The following is a 24,780-nucleotide window of genomic DNA, read 5'->3' on the forward strand; positions in this document are numbered from 1 at the left end:
TAAGGTACCATATGAATCTGGCAAAATGTTCTACGATCTTAATCCTCTAATTTGTACTTCACAATGATCATATAATTTTCGAAGTGCTTTCACGTCGTATGACCTTTTAACCGGAGTCAGAGTTAACAAATTATTCATGTGGAAATCTATTATTAATTCCTTGCGTCCGAAGCAATCTTTTAGTATTTTCATAGCCTTCTCGTAATTTTTTGCTGTTAATGTTAATCCGGGTGAAGTGCAGAATCGCCCACTTATTTCCCACGTTATGTTGGGTGCTTTTTATAAGAGCATGAGGAATTGGATTGTTGTCAATTTCCTTTGACGCTTTAAGTGAAAATACATCGATGTGTACATGGAAAAAGACAAGGGATTGCGCATTGCCGAATTTGTATAATTCTCTGATGTTTTTGTAAGTGAAAATAGGTCGATGTGTACATGGATACCGAGTTTGTGCAATTCTTAAAAACGCGCCAAGCAGTGGGTGATTCTGCACTTTCCCCGTTAATCCTTCTATTGCAATTTCTGCATCGGAAGTGAGAATTGACTTTAAATAAATAAATTTATCTACTGCATGTGGACTTTCGTTTTCGTGTACTGCTGTCTGAAATTGTGCCCAAGACCTGGGCCAGCTACACACATCTTTTCCCAAAAGAGTTTCCAAGGCCAATTTAGGGAATTTAATATTGTTTTGTGATTCAGTGACAATTCCTCATGAAGTAGAATTAGCGCTATGTGGCTTAATATATAAATATCGTTTCGCGCATAATTTCCAAGCAAACATTTTATCTTTATACTCTTCTTTAGAAACTATTTCATCTTCTAAATTCTTTACATGAATTAAAGTTTCAATATCTTTATCCGTTAAGATCAGTTCTTATTTACCAATTAATTGCGCAACCGTTTCTTCAACTACACATTTATTATACCCCTCATTAGCAATTTCTGTTTCTGCCTTATTTATTAGTTTGTTAACTAACGCTCTTATAGTAGCATGTTTCTTTTTCAATTTTTCTAGATCCATGTTTGTTTAAAGCAACGTATCTTAAATTTCAATTCAAATTCAACCCAGTGGCCCCCTGTTTGGCGCCACAATATTACTATAGTGTGTTATTTTCAAATCAAACATTTAATCAGGGTAAAACAAAAAGATGCTTACCTTGTTCTCAGCGGGTACGTGCCAAAGCCACCGGTTCATTTTCGTTGTCACTTTTGGAAGAGACGGGAATGTGTGCCTGCAGTGGCTGTGATCCATCTCGTCTGCCACGTTTTGAACAGGCACTCATGTGCAGTTCTCCTAAGTGGCGATGTCTTAAGGAAATTTTGTACTTGTATTTCGTACTTTATCTAATTGTCAGCGACTAGTTCATTACCCATAAATCCCATGTGGGAAATGTTGAGGCTTAAGTACAATAAAAGATGTTTAGAAGAGATGATGTATTGGAAGGATCTCGTGGTGAAATGTAATGACTGCTTCCTGGAGTGATATGTTCCTGGTTCCTAAGATTAGCCTTTTTTTTTTTTTCCTTTTCATCCCTCTCTTTTTTTTTTTTTTTTTTTTTTGGACTGCAATTAAAGTTCGTTTTCTTTTCCGCACTGATGGTTCTGTTTTTCTTTGTCGAAGCTTGTGCATTTGAGGGTACCCACTCATATTGGACGATTACGTCCTCTTTCTTTGATTACCTGCCCAAACCCCTTTCATTTATTATTTTTTTACCATTTTTGTTAATGAATTCGGGTGGAAGTTTCCTCAAAAACAGTTTTGCTTTCAGTTTGATCACAATTCAGAAGTATCTGGTCCCAAAAGTAATATATATTTAATTCAGTTAGTCGAGTATGTGGTTATTTCTTGATAGTCCTGAGATTTGAAACGTAGAAGCCGTTTTAAATATTAGCGATGATAAATGGCCGTTCGAACTTGAACTGACTAGAGGATAATGAATGTTTTTAAAACTTTCTTTGCGCTTAAAAGATCGAAATCTTGCAGCATTTTATCCGAGTTATAACTTTGTTTTCAACTCACCTTGGTGCCGTTTGCCATATACGACACTGTGCCTTAAAAGTCTTTCTAGACAAACAGATGTGGTCTAAGTAAAAAACATATTCATTTAGAAATAAGACTGTAAACTATCAGAATTTCTATAGAAATAATTTTAAAAAAAATTGAAAATAAAAGTTTACACTAATTGAAATATATCAACTGTAAATTATGCTTGTACTACAAATGTTTAAAAAAACTGTATATTTTTTAACAATGAAGACATCTAAGCAATCGAATTTTGTGAATTCGGAAGTGTCGATAGAAGGCAAAATAAATTAAAAAAGAGGTAGTCGATGTTTTCGGTTTTCATCAAACCTCTTTTTCGTGCGATTCAGTAAAATTAATCTCGATCTTTTCAAGAACTGTAAGAGCTTAGCTCATAAATATTTGATATGCAAAAATAATAATAAATCAACTGAATAGGAATTGGCGAAAGGAAAATCGAGAGCAGTTAGGTTATGGAGTTCTTCTGACCATGGAAACCAAAAGACAGTACTTTTACCGCAGACTTGTACCATTATGGCTTGTTCGAAAGGTATGTATAAACTCTGAGAATATAGACAAAATGTTTAGTATCATCTCCAAAGTTAAAAGTATTCGAAGGGAGAGGCTGTCTGGTTATGATTTTAAATTTATGGAAGTCATAAAGAAAATTACGATGTAGCGAAATTAATACAGAGAAATAGGAAATTATTCAAAAACATTTTATTGCGATTAATTACTGAAAGAGTGCCGCACCCATAGCAGTCTCTAAAGAAAATATTCAAAGTATTTTTATGGAAAAGGGCCTTTTTGTAGCTATTGCATGCAATGACCCAAACGAAAGTATTCATACTTTTGTTAGGATAAATAATATTTAGGTTTTAGTTAAAGAGTGAAAAATATAAGGTATTTCTCCCTTCTTAGCATGCCTTCGTTGTGTAGTGGTCAGCATGCTGGACGCGTATTCCGTGGTTCGATTCCCGGCAAAGGCGTTGCTCATTTTTTATCTCTTCTCCTTCGAAATAGCCTAATGTCTCTATAGTAGTTGCCTGAACGAAAACGGTTGGTGGATGATGATTCTCCACACCCAGGATTTGGCAACTGGGTCGCCTAAACCCCCAGCCCCCCTTTAAAAGGGGGAGTATATAAGGTATTTCTCCCGCCTTTTTAGCATGCCTTCGTAGTGTATTGGTCAGCATGCTGGGCGCGTATTCCAGTGGTCCGTGGTTCGATTCCCGGCGAAGGTGCTACTCATTTTTTATCTCCCCTGCTTCTAATTAACCTAATGTCTCTACAAAAGTGCGAAAATTAAATTAAATGCTGAAACTCATACACTCTATTTTTAAGCCTTCACTGCAAGAAATACAAAATAATATGAAGAAAAATTTCGGGAAAATAAAAATCGAGAGCTGTAGTATCAATAAATTTTGCATAGGCACAAATATGCAAATTTTATGGAATTTAGAATCTTCAGGAGTTGAAAAATTCTGCTGTCGAACTGCCAATTGCAGACGAGAGTTCAGTTAAACTCTTTGAGGATAATTTAAAGTTTGTACATAGGTACGAAATTCGTTTGATATAGGAATCTAAGGGAATTGATTTAATAAATAACTTCCATTTAGTTAGAGATTTTAATATTGAAAAGGTATTTTCAAAAATTGTGACTGGTTGGTAAATTAATTTTAATTGAAGATTAACCCAGCAAAGGGATTACCGAAAGATGTTTTAGGGAGGTAAAATAGTATTCCATGGCCACACACAGCAGTTTTCCCAATTGATGAGACTGCTACTAAAGTTCGCATAGTAGCAGTTGTTGGTCGAAAAAAGAAACTAATCCTTATTTAAACTATCATTTAGAGACAGATCAAATTTTAAATTTCAGTGTACCAGACATTATTTTAAAGGTTATGAAAATCCCTAATTTTAATTTCAGTTATTTTCAATTCAAAACTGCTTTAAGATCTGATCCGATCGAACTTATCTTGAACATTCGAATCAATCAACTTACAATCAAAATTGAGCTCGCTATGCTTTTCCCCTGGTCCCTGCGTCATGATAAGAACTCTCAACATGTATTTTTAAAACCAAGACTCTTTAAGTGTATAAGCTTGGATTTTTAAAGCAGTTTACTACAAATTACATTATTTCAAGAACCAAGGATTCAAAAATGCTCTGTTCAAAATCTTTCTTTCGAAGCTACATTTCACATAACGAAATGAAAGCCTTATTTTTAATTTTTCTGATGAAACCACTGGAAAAAGGGTGGTTAGGAATTTTCAGTATATGATATTTATCAATAAAAACTGAGTCCTTAACTTCCAAACATTCAAACTTCCTGTCAAATAATAAGCTCATCACCAATAGATGGTAGCACAATCGCATTTTAAAGCTCGGCCATCGTCTTGGATACCGCCATATGTTTCAAACAATGGTTTCTTAAGAAACAGAGGAAAGAAATAAGGAACGAAAATAATTTAACTTTTCCATTCAAATAAAATTCCTTCATAGAAAGGTAAGTCAAAATTCAAGACTAATTTGTAAAGCTAGTTGCATTTATTTCAGTATAAATTATTTCTTCATATTTTTAGAACTTAAATTTCAAAGAAACAAAGCTAAAACAATAAAAAAATTGTTTTTATGCAACCACTATTAGCAAATTTTGAAAACAATATTTTTGAAAACAAAATTATTTGACTGCTATCTTGTTAAAAATTAAGAAAACTGCAGACTGTTTCATAAAAACTTAAAATATTATATCGAAAGTATCGAGACTAGATCTTTCAGCAAAGCATTATTCAAAGCTCACTAAGCTTAGAGATATTCACTTGTTCACCTATTCTGTTGTAATATTGGATAATATACGTACATTTCCACTTTTTCATAATGAAACATGGCCTAATGATGTGTTTGCGCAAATGGGATATTTTAGAAGTTTACCTAAATATCAACAGTATGCGACAGTTAAGTTTTATTGGCAATGAAAATGAAACTTCGGGGATTTTACCGTACTTAAGTAGTTATGTTTCAATGTACTTAAGTATCCAATAAAATACTACTATAGTATATATTTACGAAAGTACTCTTACCGTATAAACTATATCCTAGAGCAGTAATTATCATTCTACTTGGATTGACGACACACTTGAATGATCACCTGCGCCCTTAAAACCTAATGACTTAAATTTTAAGTGATTATTATTAATATCATTATAATGCTAAAACTTGCTTATTAATCCATGCTGTGTCCCATCAGTTTCTAAAGGCGTAGTTGCCAAACCAATCTACAAGCTCATCTTAGAAATGCACCAAACTATTTCTCTATTTTTATTCCATTATTTTTATCAAAGAAAATATTGTAAAGCAAGCTTATTGTATACAAACGTAACAATGAAACATAGAGAAAATTTTAAAATTTACTTTTGAATCTAAATATTTTCCTACACATCTCTTGGGACTTCATGATATATCGATAGGGTAATGCTTTAATATGATACAACTATATACCAAGTTTGTTAAACCAATTAGCACGCCATTATCAATTAGAATATCATCAATAGAAATTTATCTGCAATCACAATGATGCTAGCAAACTAAAAATTATTCATTTGTAATTTAGTGTACAAATATCTACCAGAATAACATTATACCTTGTTACACCCGTAGCATCTAGAGTAGAGAATTATTATATTCTATGATACTACAAATAATATACTTTAAAGAAAAAGCATAAAACGTTTCGATTTATTTTTTTCTCATTTACGTGGAAACCAGATAGAATTTAAAAGCACTTCATTTGTATCCCATGTGTTATTTTCACTTTACAAGTTAAGCATTTCTTCAAATGACTTAAGAACTTGTAAAAATTCTATGAAACATGTACCTTATATTATTTTTACTGAAAGATGTCATGGCGACAAAGATGACTGTTTCCAGATTCTTTATATCTTAGAAGAAACTGTAATAAACTAGAGCGCATCTTCTTTACATTTTCAGTGTTTTTGTAAAGTGTTTGAGTTGCATTAAGCAATTTTACATATACTTTACAAGCAATTTACTAATATAGTAATTCAAATTTCGCCATAATTTTAAATATCGCATGGGTAAAGAAATATGTTTTTCCAAAAATTTAAAACATTTCATTGCAGCTGCAAACTGCTGACGTTTAATGTCGCATTAACTAGTTCGAAGATGAAGCAAGATTATTTCTTATTCTTGAGGATAGTTTACGAGCGTTATGTCGGATTTTTCATTTACCAAAAAATTATTATTCTAGAATTAAAGGTCTATTTCATCTGATATTCTTCAAAACTCCCACATCTAATAACTTCCCTGGCTATTGTTTAGAGCTTGCTTTAAAAGTGTTTTTTCCTTATCTGGAAAGAATAAACCAAAGTTTCCGAAAAACTGAAAATCTCATATTAATTTGTCTCACTTTTCAATAAAGTTATTTACAATAAAACGTTCTCCAGTAAACGCATACAGGTAAAGAAATTCAGCGGAAAGTACAGAAAAAAAAATCACCAGCGGATTAAAAATGCATTGAAAAGAAAAGAAGTACTCGTTTGATTTTCATTCAATCATTTCATTTTTATTAATCATAACCTGTTTTACATTTTATTGTAAAGTAATTCTTAAAATTACATTTCAGAGCGTTAAAACATGATTAACATGAAACTGAGCACTTTCTACGTGTTAATTAGGTACTTAAGGTAGGTTACCTAAGGTAAGGTAATTAGGTAAGTTACTTAAGTTCGAAAAGCAAGAAATGCTATGGGATTTATACTGCCAAAATATTTTCAATTAATTGGCGTCGATTGCTTTAACAAAGCCTCAGTTCATTCCTAAAAACAAACTAGTGTTTTCTTTTTTAAAATAGCCTCTTATTCTAAGATGGCAATCTCCTTCACTCTTTCTAAATGTGGATATTAACACCTTTCAGTGAAAGAAGTAGAAACGTTTAAGAAGGAATCATCATGAAATTAAGGGAATAGCTAGTACTGATATTGGAAAGTATCAATTTAAGCTGCATTGGTGGGCACAGTGGTCAGAGCTTCCCAACATATCTACATACGTAGTGTACCTGAAGGACTAGCAAGATGTTCCTTGATATTTCCCAATATGAGTTCTTACTTTATTCAATATTTGGCTTCTTAGAACTGTTTTCAGATTTGTGAAGAATAAAAAATAAAAACTTTAAAAAAAAATACAATAATCTGAAAGCTTACAGATTTTATATTACGCCCAAAGGGGCGTTTTTTAACATTTTGTGTTTTACCTTTATTTATTAAATATCATGTTCTTCGCACTTAAACCATAATATTCAAGTCAACAACAGTATCACAAATCATTTAAAAGAGCATATCTTTAGAGACACAGTCTCGCGCGCTTTAGACCGTACAGTGTTCCCATTGCTCGCTTTGAAATCGATCAGTTTCTTAATCAAAAACTCATAAAGCTTTAAAAAATATGAAATAGATAATAAAACAAATTTCAAACTCTAAATTTGGGCTTCCAAATGCCCATATTCGGATGGAGACTTCCGTTATTCAAAATTTGATGGCTTTAGGTACCGTTGTTTTATCACAATGCGAGAAACCTACATACTTTTCCGAAGATTCTTCATAAATGCATGTATAAATATTGAATTCATTATTTGATTTCTTTAAATATAATACAAGACGTTAATATTTAGTGGCAACAATTTAAAAAAAGTAATTCGCCGTTTATAGTGAATCAATGCAAAATTCCAAAATGAAATTAATAGCTTTTCCGGGCAAATTGCCCTTTTGGGCTAATGCACATGGTCACGTGTACGTCACATATGATGCGCAAAATTAATGAAATGAAAATTATTTTTTAATGTCACGTTTGCGTCATATGAAAAGTGCTGACATTATGTGGAAATCATAACAGAAAACTCGTCCATCGGAAATGCCACTTCGTTATAAATAGATTAGTAATTCTGAAGACCTTAAAGCTTGCGATAAAGTCCTTAAGAAACGAGAAGGTCCATCATTTATATACCGAATATTTGAAAAAATGTTTCTACAAGCTTTGTTTCCATAAATACCTATCCTAGATACGTATTTTCAATTACAAAATTTCTCTTTTGCAATTGCAAAGAAGAAGAAAATAAAAGAATTTTATAAGAACAGTTCCAATTCTGAAAACAGAAATGTTGTACAAATGCAAAATGTAATTTTTCTATGATCTCCATAGGAAACAAAATTCAATTATTAAAAAATTCACTTTTCTACACAAGTAAATCTGTGTACTTTTGCTTAAAACTTAGGAAGAAGCTGCAAAACAAAATTTTGCATTTTGTCGATTAGTTGTATCATAATAGGAATATCAACGCTCGTTATTAACTTCAGAAATATCCTCTTGAGACAGCAATTAGAAAAAGAAACTTTTGGGTGTTAATTATTAAAGTGAATGACGAACGGTTTATTAGTTAGACACCTCGATTACGGGGAGCATACAAAGATATGTAGTTTTTATTTTATTCTCAAAATTGAAATATAGCATGTTTTCATAAAATTCGCTACCTTATTTTGAGAAACTTTATAGTTCGAAGCATGTGCTTAAGATAAAAATTAAGAAACCAAGTGTGCCACCTTTTTTTAGCACACAAATACAAATTTGACTTATGTAGTTTATTAAATACTATTTTTATTTCAGTGACATCAGTATAAATTCATCTCACATCATACAGAAATAGCTCTTGCGTAACTAAGTATAACCTAGATAGCTATTATATTTAGTTTTTGCTGATATGTGAATTTCATTCCAAAAAATAACATTACAAAATAGGTATAGAAAAATCAATTAAAATTTGGAATAATATTCTGTGGCACGCAGTGCATTAAGAAGCTCATTTCTTCATATGGAGATAATGCAGGCTGACACTTAAGCATGTATTTTTGAACCTACAAGAGCAGGAAAAATGCAAGTAAGTAAAGGAAATTCTTTCTTTACTTTCAGACAAAAATGCTTTCCCCACATGAGTTTTTTTTTAACTGTAAAAATTAATAATGCTTTGCAGTCATAAACACTGACACTTCACATCTATCTTTTCAATTTCCAGATAAATGGGTAATGCTGAGAGTAACGTAACTTCTGGAGTGAAGAAACAGACTGATAGTGGATCTCTCAAGATCTATTCACTTGTGAATCTGAAAGGTGGTGGTGAATTGATCACCCTTATGAAAGAAGTCTCAAAAGCAAGAGACCATAGCACAGTAAAAATATGCTTATATTATAGTTACAATTACATGATTTACGCTGAACTGGTACAAAAATTGCTTTACATAGCATAAGTATTTATAACTTTTATGTGTACCCTTGTAAATATTTATTATTCATAAAATATGAAAAATAAGGAATGCTGAAATAGTAAAACATTGATAAATTTATTTAAAACATTTGAACTAATTGCTTTTAATTTATAATTAAGCGTAAATGTGTTATCTTAACATCAAAACAGAAGTATAAGCATATATAAACTAAAGCGCGAACTATCACTTCCATGACAGTAGGTCTGCAATTACATATATGACAGTAATAACTTGAAATGCAAAAATTTCACAAGTCGATTAGATAAAAAACAGCTTCGTAGCAAAACGAAAGAAACTTTGTTATTATTATATAGCATGACAAATTAAATGAATGTGCTAATACTAAATATTGCAAAACAATATCATAAAGAGTCTCTTTCACATTAATTTACCATCAAATCAAGCCTTTACTCAAGTATTCGCTAGGGATGATACTAATTAAAGCAAATTCAGAATTACAATAGAATAAATAAAATTTTTATAACCATTCTTGACTGCATTTCAGATTAGAATTAATTCAACGTGCAGGAAAGCAGAAAAAATTAACCTTAAAAACCGATTTTTACTAGCAGAAATAAAGTTTAATAATTTCAAAGTTATTTAAATGAAGATTATGACTGAAACAAGAAAGTGATTAATACCTGTAAATTCTACTTAAAGTCGTTTCGACAGTTTTGACTTTACATTTTACTTCGGCCTAGCCTTGCAAGTAGAAGAATTTTATTTAAAGGTGGCTTAAAGTTAAATTAAATTTAAATTTCAGTTGCAATTGAAGTAACAAATTTAAAACATATAGGAGACGAAGACTATTCTTCTGAAATTATAGATCAACTTATATCATCCAGCAGATAATTGAAGTCAAACAGCGATACTAGACATATCCCAGACAGCGAGAGAAAATAGCAGGACTAAGACAAAACCTAAGGTAAGATAAAATTATGGGATATTAGAACTTTATCCTACACCGGTGTGCAAAAATTAAGGACGAGACGGTTTTTTCAATATAACTTTGTACAAAAGGTTTCCAAATCAACACATTTAATACCGTAAGATCCCCAATACGTAAGGACATGAGTAATGTAAGCAACACTTACTAAAAGAGAAGTCAGAGGGATAAAAAGAAGCTTTATTGAAAAAGTAGCATTTAGCGCAATGCGACTGAAGGCCGAAACATCCCTGTGATGGGTGTCCAGCAAGAAACATCCGGTCTTTAATAGGGGATATGATCTCCCCTGACTGCTAGGCAGATTTCACAGCGTCTGCCCATGCTGAGAATGAGGGTGTCAATGAGTTGTTGAGGCACTGCTGCCCATTCATCTTGCAGCGCCAATCGAAGCTCTGGAATCGTTACTGGTGGTAAGGTACGAGCTGCCAAGCGTCTGCCTAGAAAATCCCATACATGCTCGGTGGGATTGAGGTCCGAAGATCGTGCCAATCCATACGTTCAATATCCTCACTCTCTAAGAGCTGTTCGGCAGCTACTGTGCGATGACATGGTGCATTGTCGTCCATGAAAAGGAACCGCGGACCCATAGCGCCTCTAAAAAGACGCACATATGGAAGAAAAATCTCGTTACAATAACGGGTCCCGTTGACTGAAACTGCGTCGAAGATTTGAAGGTCTGTACGAATACCAAGCATGATGCCTTCCCAAACGAGAACACGGCCACCTTCATACCTGTTCCTTTCAATGATGTTCGAGGGATGATTGCGGCTTCCTCGCTCTCTCCAGATGAGTATGCGATGAGAATCGCTACTCAGACTGAATCTGCTCTCATCTGTAAAGAGTACTCGTCCCCATTCATTGTCTCTCCAATTCCGGTGTTCCCGGCAACACAGCGAACGCCTTCTCCGATGGGCAGGCGTTAGAGGTACACACCGTACAGGGCGTCGTGCAAACAGACCACCACCGTGCAGTCTTCTGGCCACTGTAAAACGCGATATCGGTCGTCCAGTCGCCTGTGTCTAGCGATTTCTCCCGCTGTCTGTCGCCTGTTTCTTCTGGCCTGTAAGGCAATATACCGGTCATCTGCGGGTGTGGTTCCTCGTGGACGACCACTACTAAACCCCCGGATAGCTGTTCCTGTAGTTTGAAATTGTCTCCAAAGTCGTGAAACGATGCTGTGAGCAATTCCGAACTCTGCAGCCACACTTGTCACACTGCGGCCTTCCTCCAACTTCCCAATGATTCGACCTCGGGTAAAAGCGTCCAGATGTCGTCTAACAGATTGATTATTCGCCATTTCTCGCTGAGGCACCAACTCGGTGTGATTTTAACTGCTATACGGCGTGCAATCTCTTTGCCAGAAATACTGATCTTACACCGACAACATGCTTTATACTACTCAGACACTCCTCCATTACGTCTATCTGCATATCTGCGCATGTGCTACCGTACATCACCTTACTTAATCTCCTGATTGGTCTTTCTGTCCGCTCTGCCTCTTCGTTCAGCTGATATGCTAATTTTTCGACTTCGTCCTTAATTTTTGCACACCAGTGTAAATCATACAAGTAGTTTTGTTATTAACCTTCTTGATCCCCGCAAGCTCTCCCCGCCGAGTGCCGCCTTATCGTGCTGTCTGCTACAGCTCCGATGCATTCGCCTCAGTGAAGAAAGGAGGATTGGATATATTACTATATTTCAATGAACTATTGCTACGCATTTCATATCTTTAAACCTGGTTTGGATAATAATTAATAACAACAGGATCCTTGATTTTGCATTTTACAATAAAATTTGAAATCAATGTTGTTAATTTATATATCAAATCATGCGAGAGTTTTCTACCTGAATGAGATTCATGCGTATAAAAACTTTCTAAGGAATTTTATTTGTAACATAATAACAAATTTCCAGAAAATATAACAAAGGTGAAAAATAATAATATTTAGATATGTACGTGTGTTATATACAATTACTTACCGAAGTAAAACTGAATAAAATATCAGGCCTTCAAACAATTAAACTGAAAGAAATATTTTAGAACTATGTGAAATAGTAAAAGGATAAAACGTCTTTTGGAAATAAAATCTATGACGAGAAAAGGAGGGGTAGAGAATTATTTTTTATAAAACATATTACGAAAGAGATGAGAAAATGCATGAGAATCATAACTAAAGTATCTCAAAGCTTAATGTTGCATGCCCCCGCCCGATCCTCAGTGATTCAAATACTAGTATAACAGTTTTTATCCTTGTTCTTTTTTTAAATCATTTTCGGTATAATGCTTGACTAGTAAAATTTAAACATACAGTAAATTACTTCATTATTTGTAAAATACTCTGTAGATACATTAGGATTTCTGGTGCTGAGAGAGATGAAAAACGAGCAATGCTCTTTCCGGGACTCGAATAACGGACCTCTCGAATACGCGCCGAACGTGCTGACCACTACACCAGGAAGGCATGCTAAGAAGGCGGGAGAAATACCTTATAACTCTGCTAGAAACTTCACTTCGCAAGGCTAGCTCGAATTCACTGATTCACGCGAAATTCCGCCGTGCACTTACATGTCCGAATATAAGCAATGTATTTTCCCAAATCCCCCAACAATATTTTTAGAAACAAACAAAAAAGAACCGTGTCTTAATTTTAATATAATGTACCTATTATCTGAAGTCTGATACTTTTGTAACTGGCTAAACTTCTTGTGCCATATTGAAACTAGTTGTATGCTGGTATTATAGACACTATAAATCTCAATATGGCACAAGAAGTCTGAAAATTACAGAAATAGGGTTTCTGTAAGGAATTTGACTTCTCTACAAAAATACTACCCATAAAAATATTTATAAAGAAATAAAAGAAATATATAATGTTGATTTCGTTTTTCGAGTTATTCCTTCAAGTATATTTTTATGTGTAAATTTTTGTGAAAAATCAAAAGAAACGAATCATGTCCACTGTCATATTTGAACCTCTACTGTAAGGCTGCAGCTCCCGTGCATTACCATTGAAATGCAGGCTATTTCAGCAGTTTAAGAAATCAAGAAACATACATATTTTGCTTAGAGCTCCAGATGCGACTTCTTTCTTATTTCTGAGTATTCGGCATTAGGCTTTTGGATACACTGACTACCAATAAATATTTGGACACCTATGCAAATGACGATATCTGCGGTCCCAAGGTACGCCACGGACTCCGCCGGTATATATCGTGTAGGAAACAGCATAGACTTTAGTCGCATGCAAGATGCCTCGCAGTTCGGAGCTCTCTGATTTCGAGAAAGGTATAATTATCGGGTATCACAAATGTGGCCGATCCTTAAGGGACATATCTAGCGATCTGAAGTACCCAATATCGACAGTGGCCTATATGATTAAGAAGTGGAAGGTGAAGGGTGATTGTCGGAATGTGCCCCGAGTCGGCAGACCAACAAAACTGGGGAATAGAGACCGGCGAGTGCTGTTCAGAGAAATTCGGAAGAACCGCACCCAACCGATAGCCCTCCACCGCGAGGAGTTTCAACAGGCATCCGGGAATATTGTTTTAATGAATACCATTTGTAAGGAAGCACATCTGCTTGGTTTTCATGGTCGTGCTGCTGCCCATAAGCCTTTTATCACAAAGTCCAGCCGCGCTGCTCGGTTAATGTGATGCAAAGCACATCGAAATTGGACCGTAGATTAGTGCAAACGGGTTCTTTGGAGTGGCAAATCAAGGTTCACCCTTTACCGTCCGGATGGCAGGGTCTGGGTCTGGCGTCTATCTGGAGAACGTCTCCTGCCAGAATGCATTGTGCCAACAGTCAAGTTCGGCGAAGGTGGAATTAGGGTCTGGGGTGTTTCTCCTGGTATGGGCTGGGACCCTTAGTCCCCATTCATGGTAAGTTCAACTCCGATGCCTACTACACTATTTTGGATGACAATGTGCTTCCTACGTTGTGGCAGTTTTACGGGTTGGACCCCTGTTACTTTCAGGACGACAATGCCAGTTGTCATGTTTCGATGTTAACCAAGGTTTGGTATGGTGCCAATGGAGTTCATCGAATGGGCTGGCCTGCCCAGAGTCCAGACCTGAACCCTATCGAGAACCTCTGGGACGAGTTGCATCGCCGAATTCAGGGGTGCACTACCCTTGCAGAATCGGTGAAGAAACTTCTATGTCTTCTCCAAGCCGAGTGGAAGAAAATACCCCTAGCTGTCATACAAAGGCTTGTGGAAAGTATGCCTCGGAGGGTCCACGCTGTAAATACCTCTCGTGGAGGCTCTACCAACTATTGATTTTGAATAAAGTTAGTTTTTCTTTTCTATCGCAGGTGTCCAAATACTTATTGGTAGTCAGTGTATGTGTTGCTTTTAAGTACTTCTATACTTCTCAAATTTTATTGAGAAATTGTCGAATCCCAATTCACGTGCTTTCGTTAGAGAAAAATAGTTCAACAATTTTTCCGAGCTAAGACTTTCTCTGTTACCTATCTTTGCTACTGAACTTACAGTGCAATTCTTGGAGAAACGTTCATTTTTGGAGAATACGGCCTTGTATATCTTTGATTTTTTCCCAAAGTTTTATGTTTAAAAATCTTAATATTCTGATCAGATATTCTAAATAGTGCATAACCAGATACGTTACTGATAATGGAGACCTATTTTCTCTATGAACGCTTTCTGTTTGGAATGTTTTCGTTTTAAAAGTAGATTAAAAAAAAAGAAAGGTACACTGAAGAAAACAGTTGGTCCACAATTAACACCTAGCTGCATTTGTAGATAGCACAGTTACATAATCTGTAACATCTGTATTATAATAGATGTAAAAATATTCATATTTTTACTGATTAAAGTTTTTTTCATGTCTGTCTGACATATAATGCATTTTCATTTCATATTAAAATAGAAATTATTTTACGAAATTCTTTAGCAATTGGATGGCCGAATCAGAGAACTAGTGCTTCCATTCCTGTATAATAACGGAGAAGGACGATTGGTACCAATCCAAGAACTCGTTCTTACAAGAAACAAAGACAGACCGAAACACAAACAATTACCACAAAACAGAGATGCTGATGCAAAATCTGAAGCAAGATCTTTAACGATTAATATTGCTAATAATGGTGAAAATGAAGGTAATATTAATATTTCTTATAGGGAAAAATATCGTAATAAGCTTGCCAGAAAGCTTTGGTTAACTTATCATGCATCATATCAAGCTATTAAGATTAACTCAATTTCGTTTTTGTTTTTACGTCTAGCACCAAACTTCATTTAAAATGATACTCAGGTAAGTAGAGCGTCACATATTTGGTAAATGATTCGATTGTTTTGAAGACATATGTTACGGAATGACATTGCAAAAAATTGAAAAAGGACACCATGAAGATATAAGATTACAATTTTGAAATTCGCATGAAGGAATTATACGTCATTTAAACTTTTTTCGATAACAGGAAGCTGAAGAAATCCGCAATTGCTTTCGCCAGGATTCGAACTCTGTACCTCTCGAATATGTGTCGAGCGTGCTTCCGTTTACGCCACAAAGGCATGAAGAAAGGAGGGAAAATACCTTATGTAATTATAATATAACCCAAAAAATATTTTTAAACAGGTGTTAAAAATAGTGGGTATACAATTCTGAGATTTGTATTTTAAAGAGCGAAGACTAAATTTCTTCGTACAGATCGAGTGATTGATAAATTCTTACAGGTTTGTAAATGAAAAACCCGAAATAGCTCTTAATTTGTATACAAACGGATTCCATTAGAGAGACGGGAATTTTAGCTGGAGAAGGCAAACGTATTAGTGGTCGTACTGAACTCGGTGTAGTATTAATTGCTCAGTGAAAGCACCAAAGTACGGAGAAAAAATTATGAAATTCTTATTATTACGGATAATATTATTGCAGTTAGAAGTTTTTTGATAATTATGGGAGAAATCACGTCCATAGACATCACATCTGAAAAGAGATATGCTGTAGGATGAGACTGCGGATAATATGAACAGAGCAGAGTATAAATTCCACTTATATTCGAATGAATGTATTGAGACATTATGGAAAGGCAGACTGATAACCACCTATTTCTCTCTACTTAAACTACGCTGGAGCGTACTTCTCAACATTAATGGAAAAAGATACCACAAGAATCCCCTGGATAATTCTATTTTAAATAAGCTGTATTCATTCACTTTTCTCGTTAAGGAAATAAATCTCTTTTCCTTTTAAGTTTAGAAACAAATTTTAATATTTCTGTCGATTACCTGCATAGTTTAATGTTTCTTAGATTACATATCTAATGCACAATACCTAAACCTACAAATTGTCGAATGAATAAGACCACTGAGTATTGGTAATGGGTTCGCCATTTTGGCGACTGAACTAGCTGACTGCGTGGAGTTATCTTAGATTCTTTATTTGCTACATTCATATGAACAATTTCTTTAGAATGCTCTCCTTGAAAGTATTTCCCTTAAGATGGGCAGAGCTTCACTTGACTAATAACTAGTTACAGTCAAGCTAATAGTCAAGTCAAATCAAGCTGACTAATAACTTGAACTAATAGCTAGTAATTAACTATTCTTAAGTACATGATCAACGTTTCGCTCTATGGTTAGGGACGGTCTTGTACTTGGATCAATTTTTCCTTCTTTATGATCAGCTACTTGGTCAGCGGAACGAAGCAATAACTTTACAAACTTTATTCAAAATAACCTTATGTGTACGATATGTTTCGAGAGAACAATATACGTATCATAACTGATTAGGCTCTGGCTTATGATTTGAGACATTAAAGTTCATTTGCGAATTTACGTTAGAACCCAACAAATTGAGTTCGTTAATTTTGAAAACAAAATGTTTCATATACCTTTTATATAAGCTAGAATACCTTCATCCTGGGTTAAAACCAAAGTGCGTTTAAGCTCACTCATTTGGTTTCTTATGGAACCAGGTGAATTAGTAAAAGCTGCAAATTATCTCATTGAAATAGCTATCAACTACACGCTGCCAGTTTACTTTCCATCAAGAAAGGGACCTGAAAAATTCTTCTTAATTTATTAATTTTTTAATTTATTACACAAAAATTCAGCTATTGAGGTCTTAAATAGTACTTTTGTATTTACATGTACTCTTTTTCTTTCTTTTCTTTTTACCATCAGCTGGACAGCTGTTCCACTAGCCGTGCGTATTACCTATATATTAGCCTGCTTTACATATTATCTATAAGCTCCTAATCACGGGAAGATGCCGAAAAAGGGAACTGACAGAGGTGCTGTTTTCTCATGAAGATGTCGCTATCTTAGAAACAAAGTTTATAGAGATGCAAGGTAAAAAGGGCATAATTACATTACTTTAGCAAGCGGGTTGGGCTCTGAACCAATATGTTTGAAACAGAGAAAAATTTCCTTATGCGACCCGTTGGTGACAGCATTTTTTGCACGTTTCCTGTGCATTCGCATGAAAAACTGAATGATACCATTTCAAAAAATAAAAAAAAATGTAAGCTGATTCATAAATAATATTTTACTGCTATATAATAGTAATGTATACTTATTCGATTATATTGATGTCCGGTTATCGAAGACGACTCAGATAAATAAACTTCATTATTGGTATTAGTACCTCATATAAAGCATATATTTTAATACGATGCAGACACAATTTCGTCAAAATTCTGTTTTCACAGTTCAGGTAAGACATGATAAAGCGTCGTTTTGTTAACATGCAATTGTAGCTGTAAGAAAAAAATAATTTCTTGAAGGAGTTTCGATAACTTACTCATGGCAAATGATGCGAAGATTATCAAATATGTTCAATCCAACTTTTGATTCAATATAAATAGTGTAATTTTACCCAGGTCCTCCCTTACCATCAACCTCTTAAGAGAATGCCATGTTTGGCAGACTTTCAAGTGCCTCCATTCCTCAAAGACTCTACAATCACAACGTTTCATACCTTACATAGGATATGAATCGCGTTATACCCAGCCTTGAAACCATTGTATCTCTGATACGGCTAAAACTCTTTGAAAGACTCTGATTGCATGATATGCATTATAAGTTATGTAAAACAACTAAATATTAACTTATTTTCTTGTTATGCGCCATTTCTTACGAAGCCATAGTTTTTTTTTAAATTGTGAATATGAATTGCTAGTAAATTTTACTTCTGTTCTTTTCTTCATTCTTATTTACAACTATTTGTGATTTGTGAATAGTGCTTATATAGTAATATTTATACATAAATTTAAAATGATTCAAATATGTACTTTAGGTAATCCACAATTTCGAGAAGTATGCTGGGACCTAGATCAGCGAGGATCAGTTGGGGAATCTGCTCTGCATATGTGTTTTTTGATATCAAGTCCTCTTCATGCTGATCTGGCAAAACGTCTAGTGAAACTCTTTCCCAAACTCATCAACGATATCTACCAATCTGATGAGTATTATGGTATAACTTTAAAGTTTTGTGTTGCATATTTTATGGCATTTTATATTAAAAATACGGTCAACGATTTAAAATATGCTGTAGCTTATTTCGTTCAAACTCGATTCCCCTTCGTACTAGTAATCCTTGATTAATTCCTGTTATGCATATTTAAATACTACCAAGAATATTTTTGTACACTGTGTGATTTAGATGAGTAAGTAATCTTATTTTTATTACTTATTGTTTATTAGAAAAAATCTGTAGTTTTTAAAGAAACTTATATATTAATTACATTTTATTATTATAACAGTCATCTTCCTTACTGAACCATTGACCATTGATGAAGTTTGACACATTATTACAATCTCGACCGCATTGGAGTGGAATTAAACTTAACTTTTCTCCGCTTCGATGAAAAGCTTTGATCAATTATATGTAAATTTTTCATGAGTAATGAAAAAATAAGTATTTGAATCTGGGATTTACATCTATTGAATTAAAATAAAAATTGTATCATTAACAAAGCAGTAGTTGTTTTAAATTGTTTCCTGTGAGCGCGTATGTAATGTTTAAACTTATACCTTATTCAGGATATTACTTAAAGAATAGCTGAAAAATATTGAACTTTTGGAATAGTTATTTGACTGAATGAAAATTATACTTTAATTAAATCCATCGGTATTCGCATTTTGCAAACTATAAATAATTAAAAAGTAATAAAATTATTTTAAAAAATCCTAACAAAGGGAGTACTTACATAAGGTACACTTTTGCCATGGTTAATTAAGCTAGTTTAAATTATAGTTCAAGCTTAATATTTTCAGCTAGAGAAAAATTTTGAAAGAAAATCTTAACGCTTTTCAGTATCCCGAACTTTATTTGCCTTATCGCCTCAAAGCGTTCGCTATTCGCTACATCTGTAAACAAACCGACAGCGCAGAAGCGTCCTCCCCGGTTTTACTACAAACATTTTGGCGAAATGTACGTTATTAAAATGGCTTGAAATTGCATTTCATTTAAATTCTAAATTACTCGCACATGACAAAGGCGCACATGCATTTAAAACCTAATATTCCGAGTCTAAAATTTATTGATTTTTGGTTGTAAACAGTCACAGCATGAAAAATGTTTGTTGGCGCTGCCTGTTGAGTTTTGGTCATTTAAATGTTTTTTAGCAGATAAGCCATCCACAAAACAATTAGAACCACGAAATAATAGTAGCTAGTTTCTGTTTTCTTTCCCTCTGGTTGATTGGCTTAGCTGATTAATATTTTTATAAGGTTAGAATTAGAGTCGATTTTTCACAGAATGTCCTCCAGTCAGTTAGAAAGCCAAATCTCTGCTGTAATTAACAAATCTACAAACATTTCACAGTTATCTAATGAATATAAAACATGTCATCCAAACTTTTTAAGTAATTTTGCCAAATGGAATTTTTGGTCATCAAATTAAATTTATATTCTCAGGAGAAAATGTACTTCATATGGCAATAGTTAACGAGGATCCTGCAATGGTGAAATTTTTACTAGACCACGGAGTGAACTACCATGAGCGAGCCACTGGAGCGTTTTTCACTCCTGAAGATCAAAAACCTACTCGCACAGATAACTTAGAGCACGAGCATGTTGATCTAAGTCTCAAGACAGATTACAAAGGGTATGGTTTTTAATTGAAATTGTCCGCTTATACTTTCTAATGAAGTATAAATTTTAAACGTTTTTCAGACACTTTAAAAAGTCTCACCAATATTGGTAGTTATATCTAGGCCCAAACCTATGCAAACGACTAGCTGAATGATGGGCTTCCGTGTTTTTCCCCATATATAGCACGGATAAGAGTCAGTTTTCCATATAAGTCCTACACGATGGCATCTCTCCTATTAGGCAGACAGCCACCGTGTGGCTTTGCTATATTCAAATAACATAGCCAATTGCTTTAGAGAACAATTCTGTCTTGTAAACTCAATATTACTCATTTATGATATGTTGTTTTTATTCTTAAATAATGTTATTCCTGACATATTAAATAGTAATTCAATTTAGAAACAGTATTACGATGTAAGGAAAATTGATGATATAAGGAAATTTAACTATAAAGCTATACAGGCATTGGGTTGTTTTGAAGCAGGAAACATGAAAAATGTGCAATGCCCTCGCCGGGATTCGGACCTCACGAATACGCGTCGAGCGTACTGACCATTACACCACGAAGGCATGCTAAAAAGGCGGGAGAAATGCCTTATATACATCCACTTTTAAAGGTAGACTGGGGATTAGGGAACCCAATCGCCAAATCCTGGGGTGTAGCATCTTCATCCACCACCTTTTTTTTTAGTTCGGGCTCCACTGTGGAAACATTATGTTATTTTCGAAGCAAGAGTGTGTATTGTCCTCGCTGGGATTCGGACCTCTCGAATACGCGTCGAGTGTGCTGATCATTACACCACGAAGGCATGCTAAGCAGCCGGGAGAAATACCTTATAAAGTTAAAATTTCAAAATTTTCATTCATTTGCTGGTTTTTAATAATTTCTATAATTACATGCGCTCTTGCTATAACTCACTATCATATTTGTTTGCTTCATGACATATTAATAATTATTAATATTTGTTTACTTGCTTTGTGTGGTTTAAAGCTAATAATTTAAGTTTTGTCATGTCTCATTTGGCCTACTTTTTCATTTATAACATATTTCTGACTTCACAGAAGAAGCTGCTAATTCTTTTAATACAATATATAATTCATAGTTATACATACTTTATAATATAAATATCAGATGCCTATTCTTTCGAAAATCTCATTCTTCGTGTCACCAGATGTTGACTAATGTAAGAAAATTTCTCAACTTTCTTGAAAAGGTGCATTTCTTGAAAACTATTGTAATTGAAGTTAGGGTGAATCAGGTGCTCTTATTTTCTTTAGGGCGTTAGTTTAAAATAGCGTTAAAGGGGATGTTAGCAGATAATTAACAAAACTAAACATTATATTTCTGATTTAAAGTCATTTTTAACACTATTTCTCATTCCAAGGTCTTATTCAAACATTAGCTTTCGGAATTTCTCCAATTCTTTAAAGAAATAAAATGTCTTAGAAATCATTCAACCAAGCAACAGTGAAGAACCGGTCTCTTCACAGACGAATCCCGATTCAGCCTAATTACTGATTCTTCACGTACCTTCGCAGAAAATTACATAGAAACCTGCTATCTGTCCTCCAGCATCTCAGAAATGGACCAGTCAGTAGCGGAGGACTGATAGCATGGGCAGGCATCATGTTAGACAGGCGCACTGAGCTCAGCCTTCATATCTTTAACAAGTGTTCTGTGGCTACTGCAAAGTACAGAAAAGAGATCTTAGAACATCGCGTTCGCCTTTTCAAGGCTGCATGTCTGAGACCCTCTTGGAAGGGCAACTGTAACTCGCCTTCGCCATCAGAAATCATGCAAAGTACAGAAAAGAGATCTTAGAACATCGCGTTCGCCTTTTCAAGGCTGCATGTCTGAGACCCTCTTGGAAGGGCAATTGTAACTCGCCTTCGCCATCCCAGAAACCCTTTAAGACCTAAAATAGAGTGCTGCAGGAATGGGATCGACTACTACAGAGACTGCCTTATTTCCAGTATGAAGTTACGCAGTGTAAGTTCTATGACTATTAGACGGGAACATACCCTCTAATAGCTTCATATTCGTTCGATCTTGCAACCTCTGCTTTTATTATTTATTTATTTGTTTATTTATATTTATTACATCAAACTGTATCCATACCAAATTTCACTAAAATGCAAATCCACTAAAATTGTTCTCCTGTGTTGGTTAGTTTATCAAATTCTAATCCTGATTTCTCCCGAACTTTAAAGTACTTAATTCTTGATTGCTTCCTCATTTTTTTCCGCGTCAACAGAGGACAATACCTGTTTCGTTTCCTTTCATTATAGAAAGAAATTTTACATCACCACCTTGAATTTCACTTTTTTCAATTAGGTTTCCTAAATATTCTGTATTTATCTTTTTTTCGTCAAACCCGTTGAAATGTACGTTGCTGGAGTCTTCGATCATTTCACCGCTTTTTTTTTAAAGTAATATTTTTTAACGCACTTATTATTTTTCGCTTCTGATAACAGATCTCTAAACAGTTAGATAAAATTTTCTTTTAATACCAACTGTAAAACCTATACAGGAATAATATCATTCATTAGTTAAAAAAGAATGTATATGTACAAGATCCTCGGCAAATTGTCGTGGTTATCCAGGGAAAGAGAACGCAAATATTTCAAATACTTCAATGGACAAATGACAGCGCTATCACAAAGTAATTATAAATTTCCATGCCAGCTTAGAATGATCTATGGAAGCGCCTTTAAACTCAGTTTTACAGTGCTTTACTTTTGAAGCATAGTGATTGTATCTCCCGCCAGCCAACATACATAGATAGCTAAGGCCGATAACGTTTTGGTCCAAAAATTCGATAGCGAGTTTTCAGTGAATTAGCGTCCCCACAGCACGTTTTTACTATTTTTTAAATGATTTCTGTATGTATGTGATGAGATTTTCGTCCACTATAACTCTTGTATGAAAGTACCAAAATTTTATGTTTCCTGTATTTAAGGTTCCTGTATTTAAGGTTTTAAGTTTTTTTTTTTTGGGGGGGGGGGCAAAACTGGACAATTGGAAGAACAACCGTACTTTATATGAAACAGTTTAGTTTTTAATGGACAACCAGAAGTAGTGCTTTACTTGAACCCCATAGCCATTTTGAATAAAAACCTCTATTAAAATATGTTCCAAAACTTTTCAATTTTCGATTTAAGACTTTTATATCAGTCGAAACAATATATTAGTTTTGGGTTAAAATTGATATATCGGAAGTGATTCTCTACTTAAAGCACTTTACTTGAAGCTCTGAACAGACTTCCTAAAGCCAAATACATAAAAAAATAAGATAACCCCAAACTTTCCAATTTTGGTTTTAAATTAGGTATGTGATTGAGAACAACATACTGTAAAGACCTTATTCTGTATTAATCAATTACTTTTTATTTTGAGAAACGTTTCTTTCTCTCCTGATTTCAATTTCTTGCCAGAATGCAAATTTAAATGACGTACATGCAAATCTAAATGAGTTCGGAAATAGTATTTAAGTAGCAGAATTTAAGGAGTCTATGCCGCCTGTTTCCAAGTAGCTCTGTTGCTGAATATCTTGTGCTAGCCACTTACTTTAATTTATTATGATATTCTAGACTCGGCTTCGCCGTATGCAGCCGATAAAGCGTATTTAGAGTGAAGCAGAAGCCACTCGTGTAGTTAAAATGTAATTCATTTTCACTTTATATACTAGTTTGTGCTACATTACTTAGCCACAAGAGGTGGCTAAACTGTGAGCACCGACTGAGTGGAAATTCTGTTCAGTTTAGTTAAAATAAAAAGGTTATTATAGTCTTCACCGGCAGTCATCTTTTTTTTTTTTTTTTTTTTTCAAGACATAGCGAGAATTTTCTTTTTCTTGTTCAGTAGGATCTACATTTTATGCTTCCAAAAAGAATGAGACTCTACAAGACTACATTTATGAGCATTAAATTACTACATTTATAGCATTATTCTTGGAATTATGCTATATGTAGCAAGAATAAGCTGAGTATAAAGACAAACGTTATAATGCAATTAAATGTATTAGCCTATCCTTAATTCTGTGTTCGTTTCACTTTTGTGTCAAATTACTTTTCAAATAAAAGGATACTGCCATCAAATATTATCTCTGTATATTAATCTTAAAGTTATAATACAGCAGATATAAATAATACAGCGAGTATAAAAACATGTATGGACACAATTAGTACTCTATTTTGAATATGAATATATGCTGATTTTAAAGGTTTTTATGGTTTTTTTTTATTGAATACTATGTGGCCTAAGTACAAAGAAAGTGATGTTTCTTAAATAAAGCTAAAAGGAAAAATAAAAAAGGGTGTCATCGTATTTAGAAAACTAGACACTGATATCATAAAGTGAGAAAAGACTGAAAAAAAATGTGTGGCAACACTTAACACTTTATCGGAAATTCTAAAGAT

General features: G+C 34.1%; 1 protein-coding gene across 1 annotated transcript in view; it reads left to right on the forward strand.

The window, feature by feature from the left end:
- Positions 1–9,111: 9,111 nt before the first annotated feature.
- nan (transient receptor potential cation channel subfamily V member nanchung) overlaps positions 9,112–24,780 on the forward strand; it is a 120,852-nt gene continuing 105,183 nt past the window's right edge. The window contains exons 1-4 of the mRNA XM_085808594.1: positions 9,112–9,261; positions 15,218–15,422; positions 18,563–18,739; positions 20,185–20,374. Of these exons, the coding sequence (XP_085664720.1) occupies positions 9,112–9,261; positions 15,218–15,422; positions 18,563–18,739; positions 20,185–20,374 (722 nt within the window). The remainder of the gene's footprint in view (positions 9,262–15,217; positions 15,423–18,562; positions 18,740–20,184; positions 20,375–24,780) is intronic.

This window comes from Stegodyphus dumicola, chromosome X1 (assembly GCF_044657685.1).
Source record: "Stegodyphus dumicola isolate Sdum_Otavi_A_Nest chromosome X1, ASM4465768v1".
Classification (NCBI taxonomy): Eukaryota; Metazoa; Arthropoda; class Arachnida; order Araneae; family Eresidae; genus Stegodyphus; species Stegodyphus dumicola.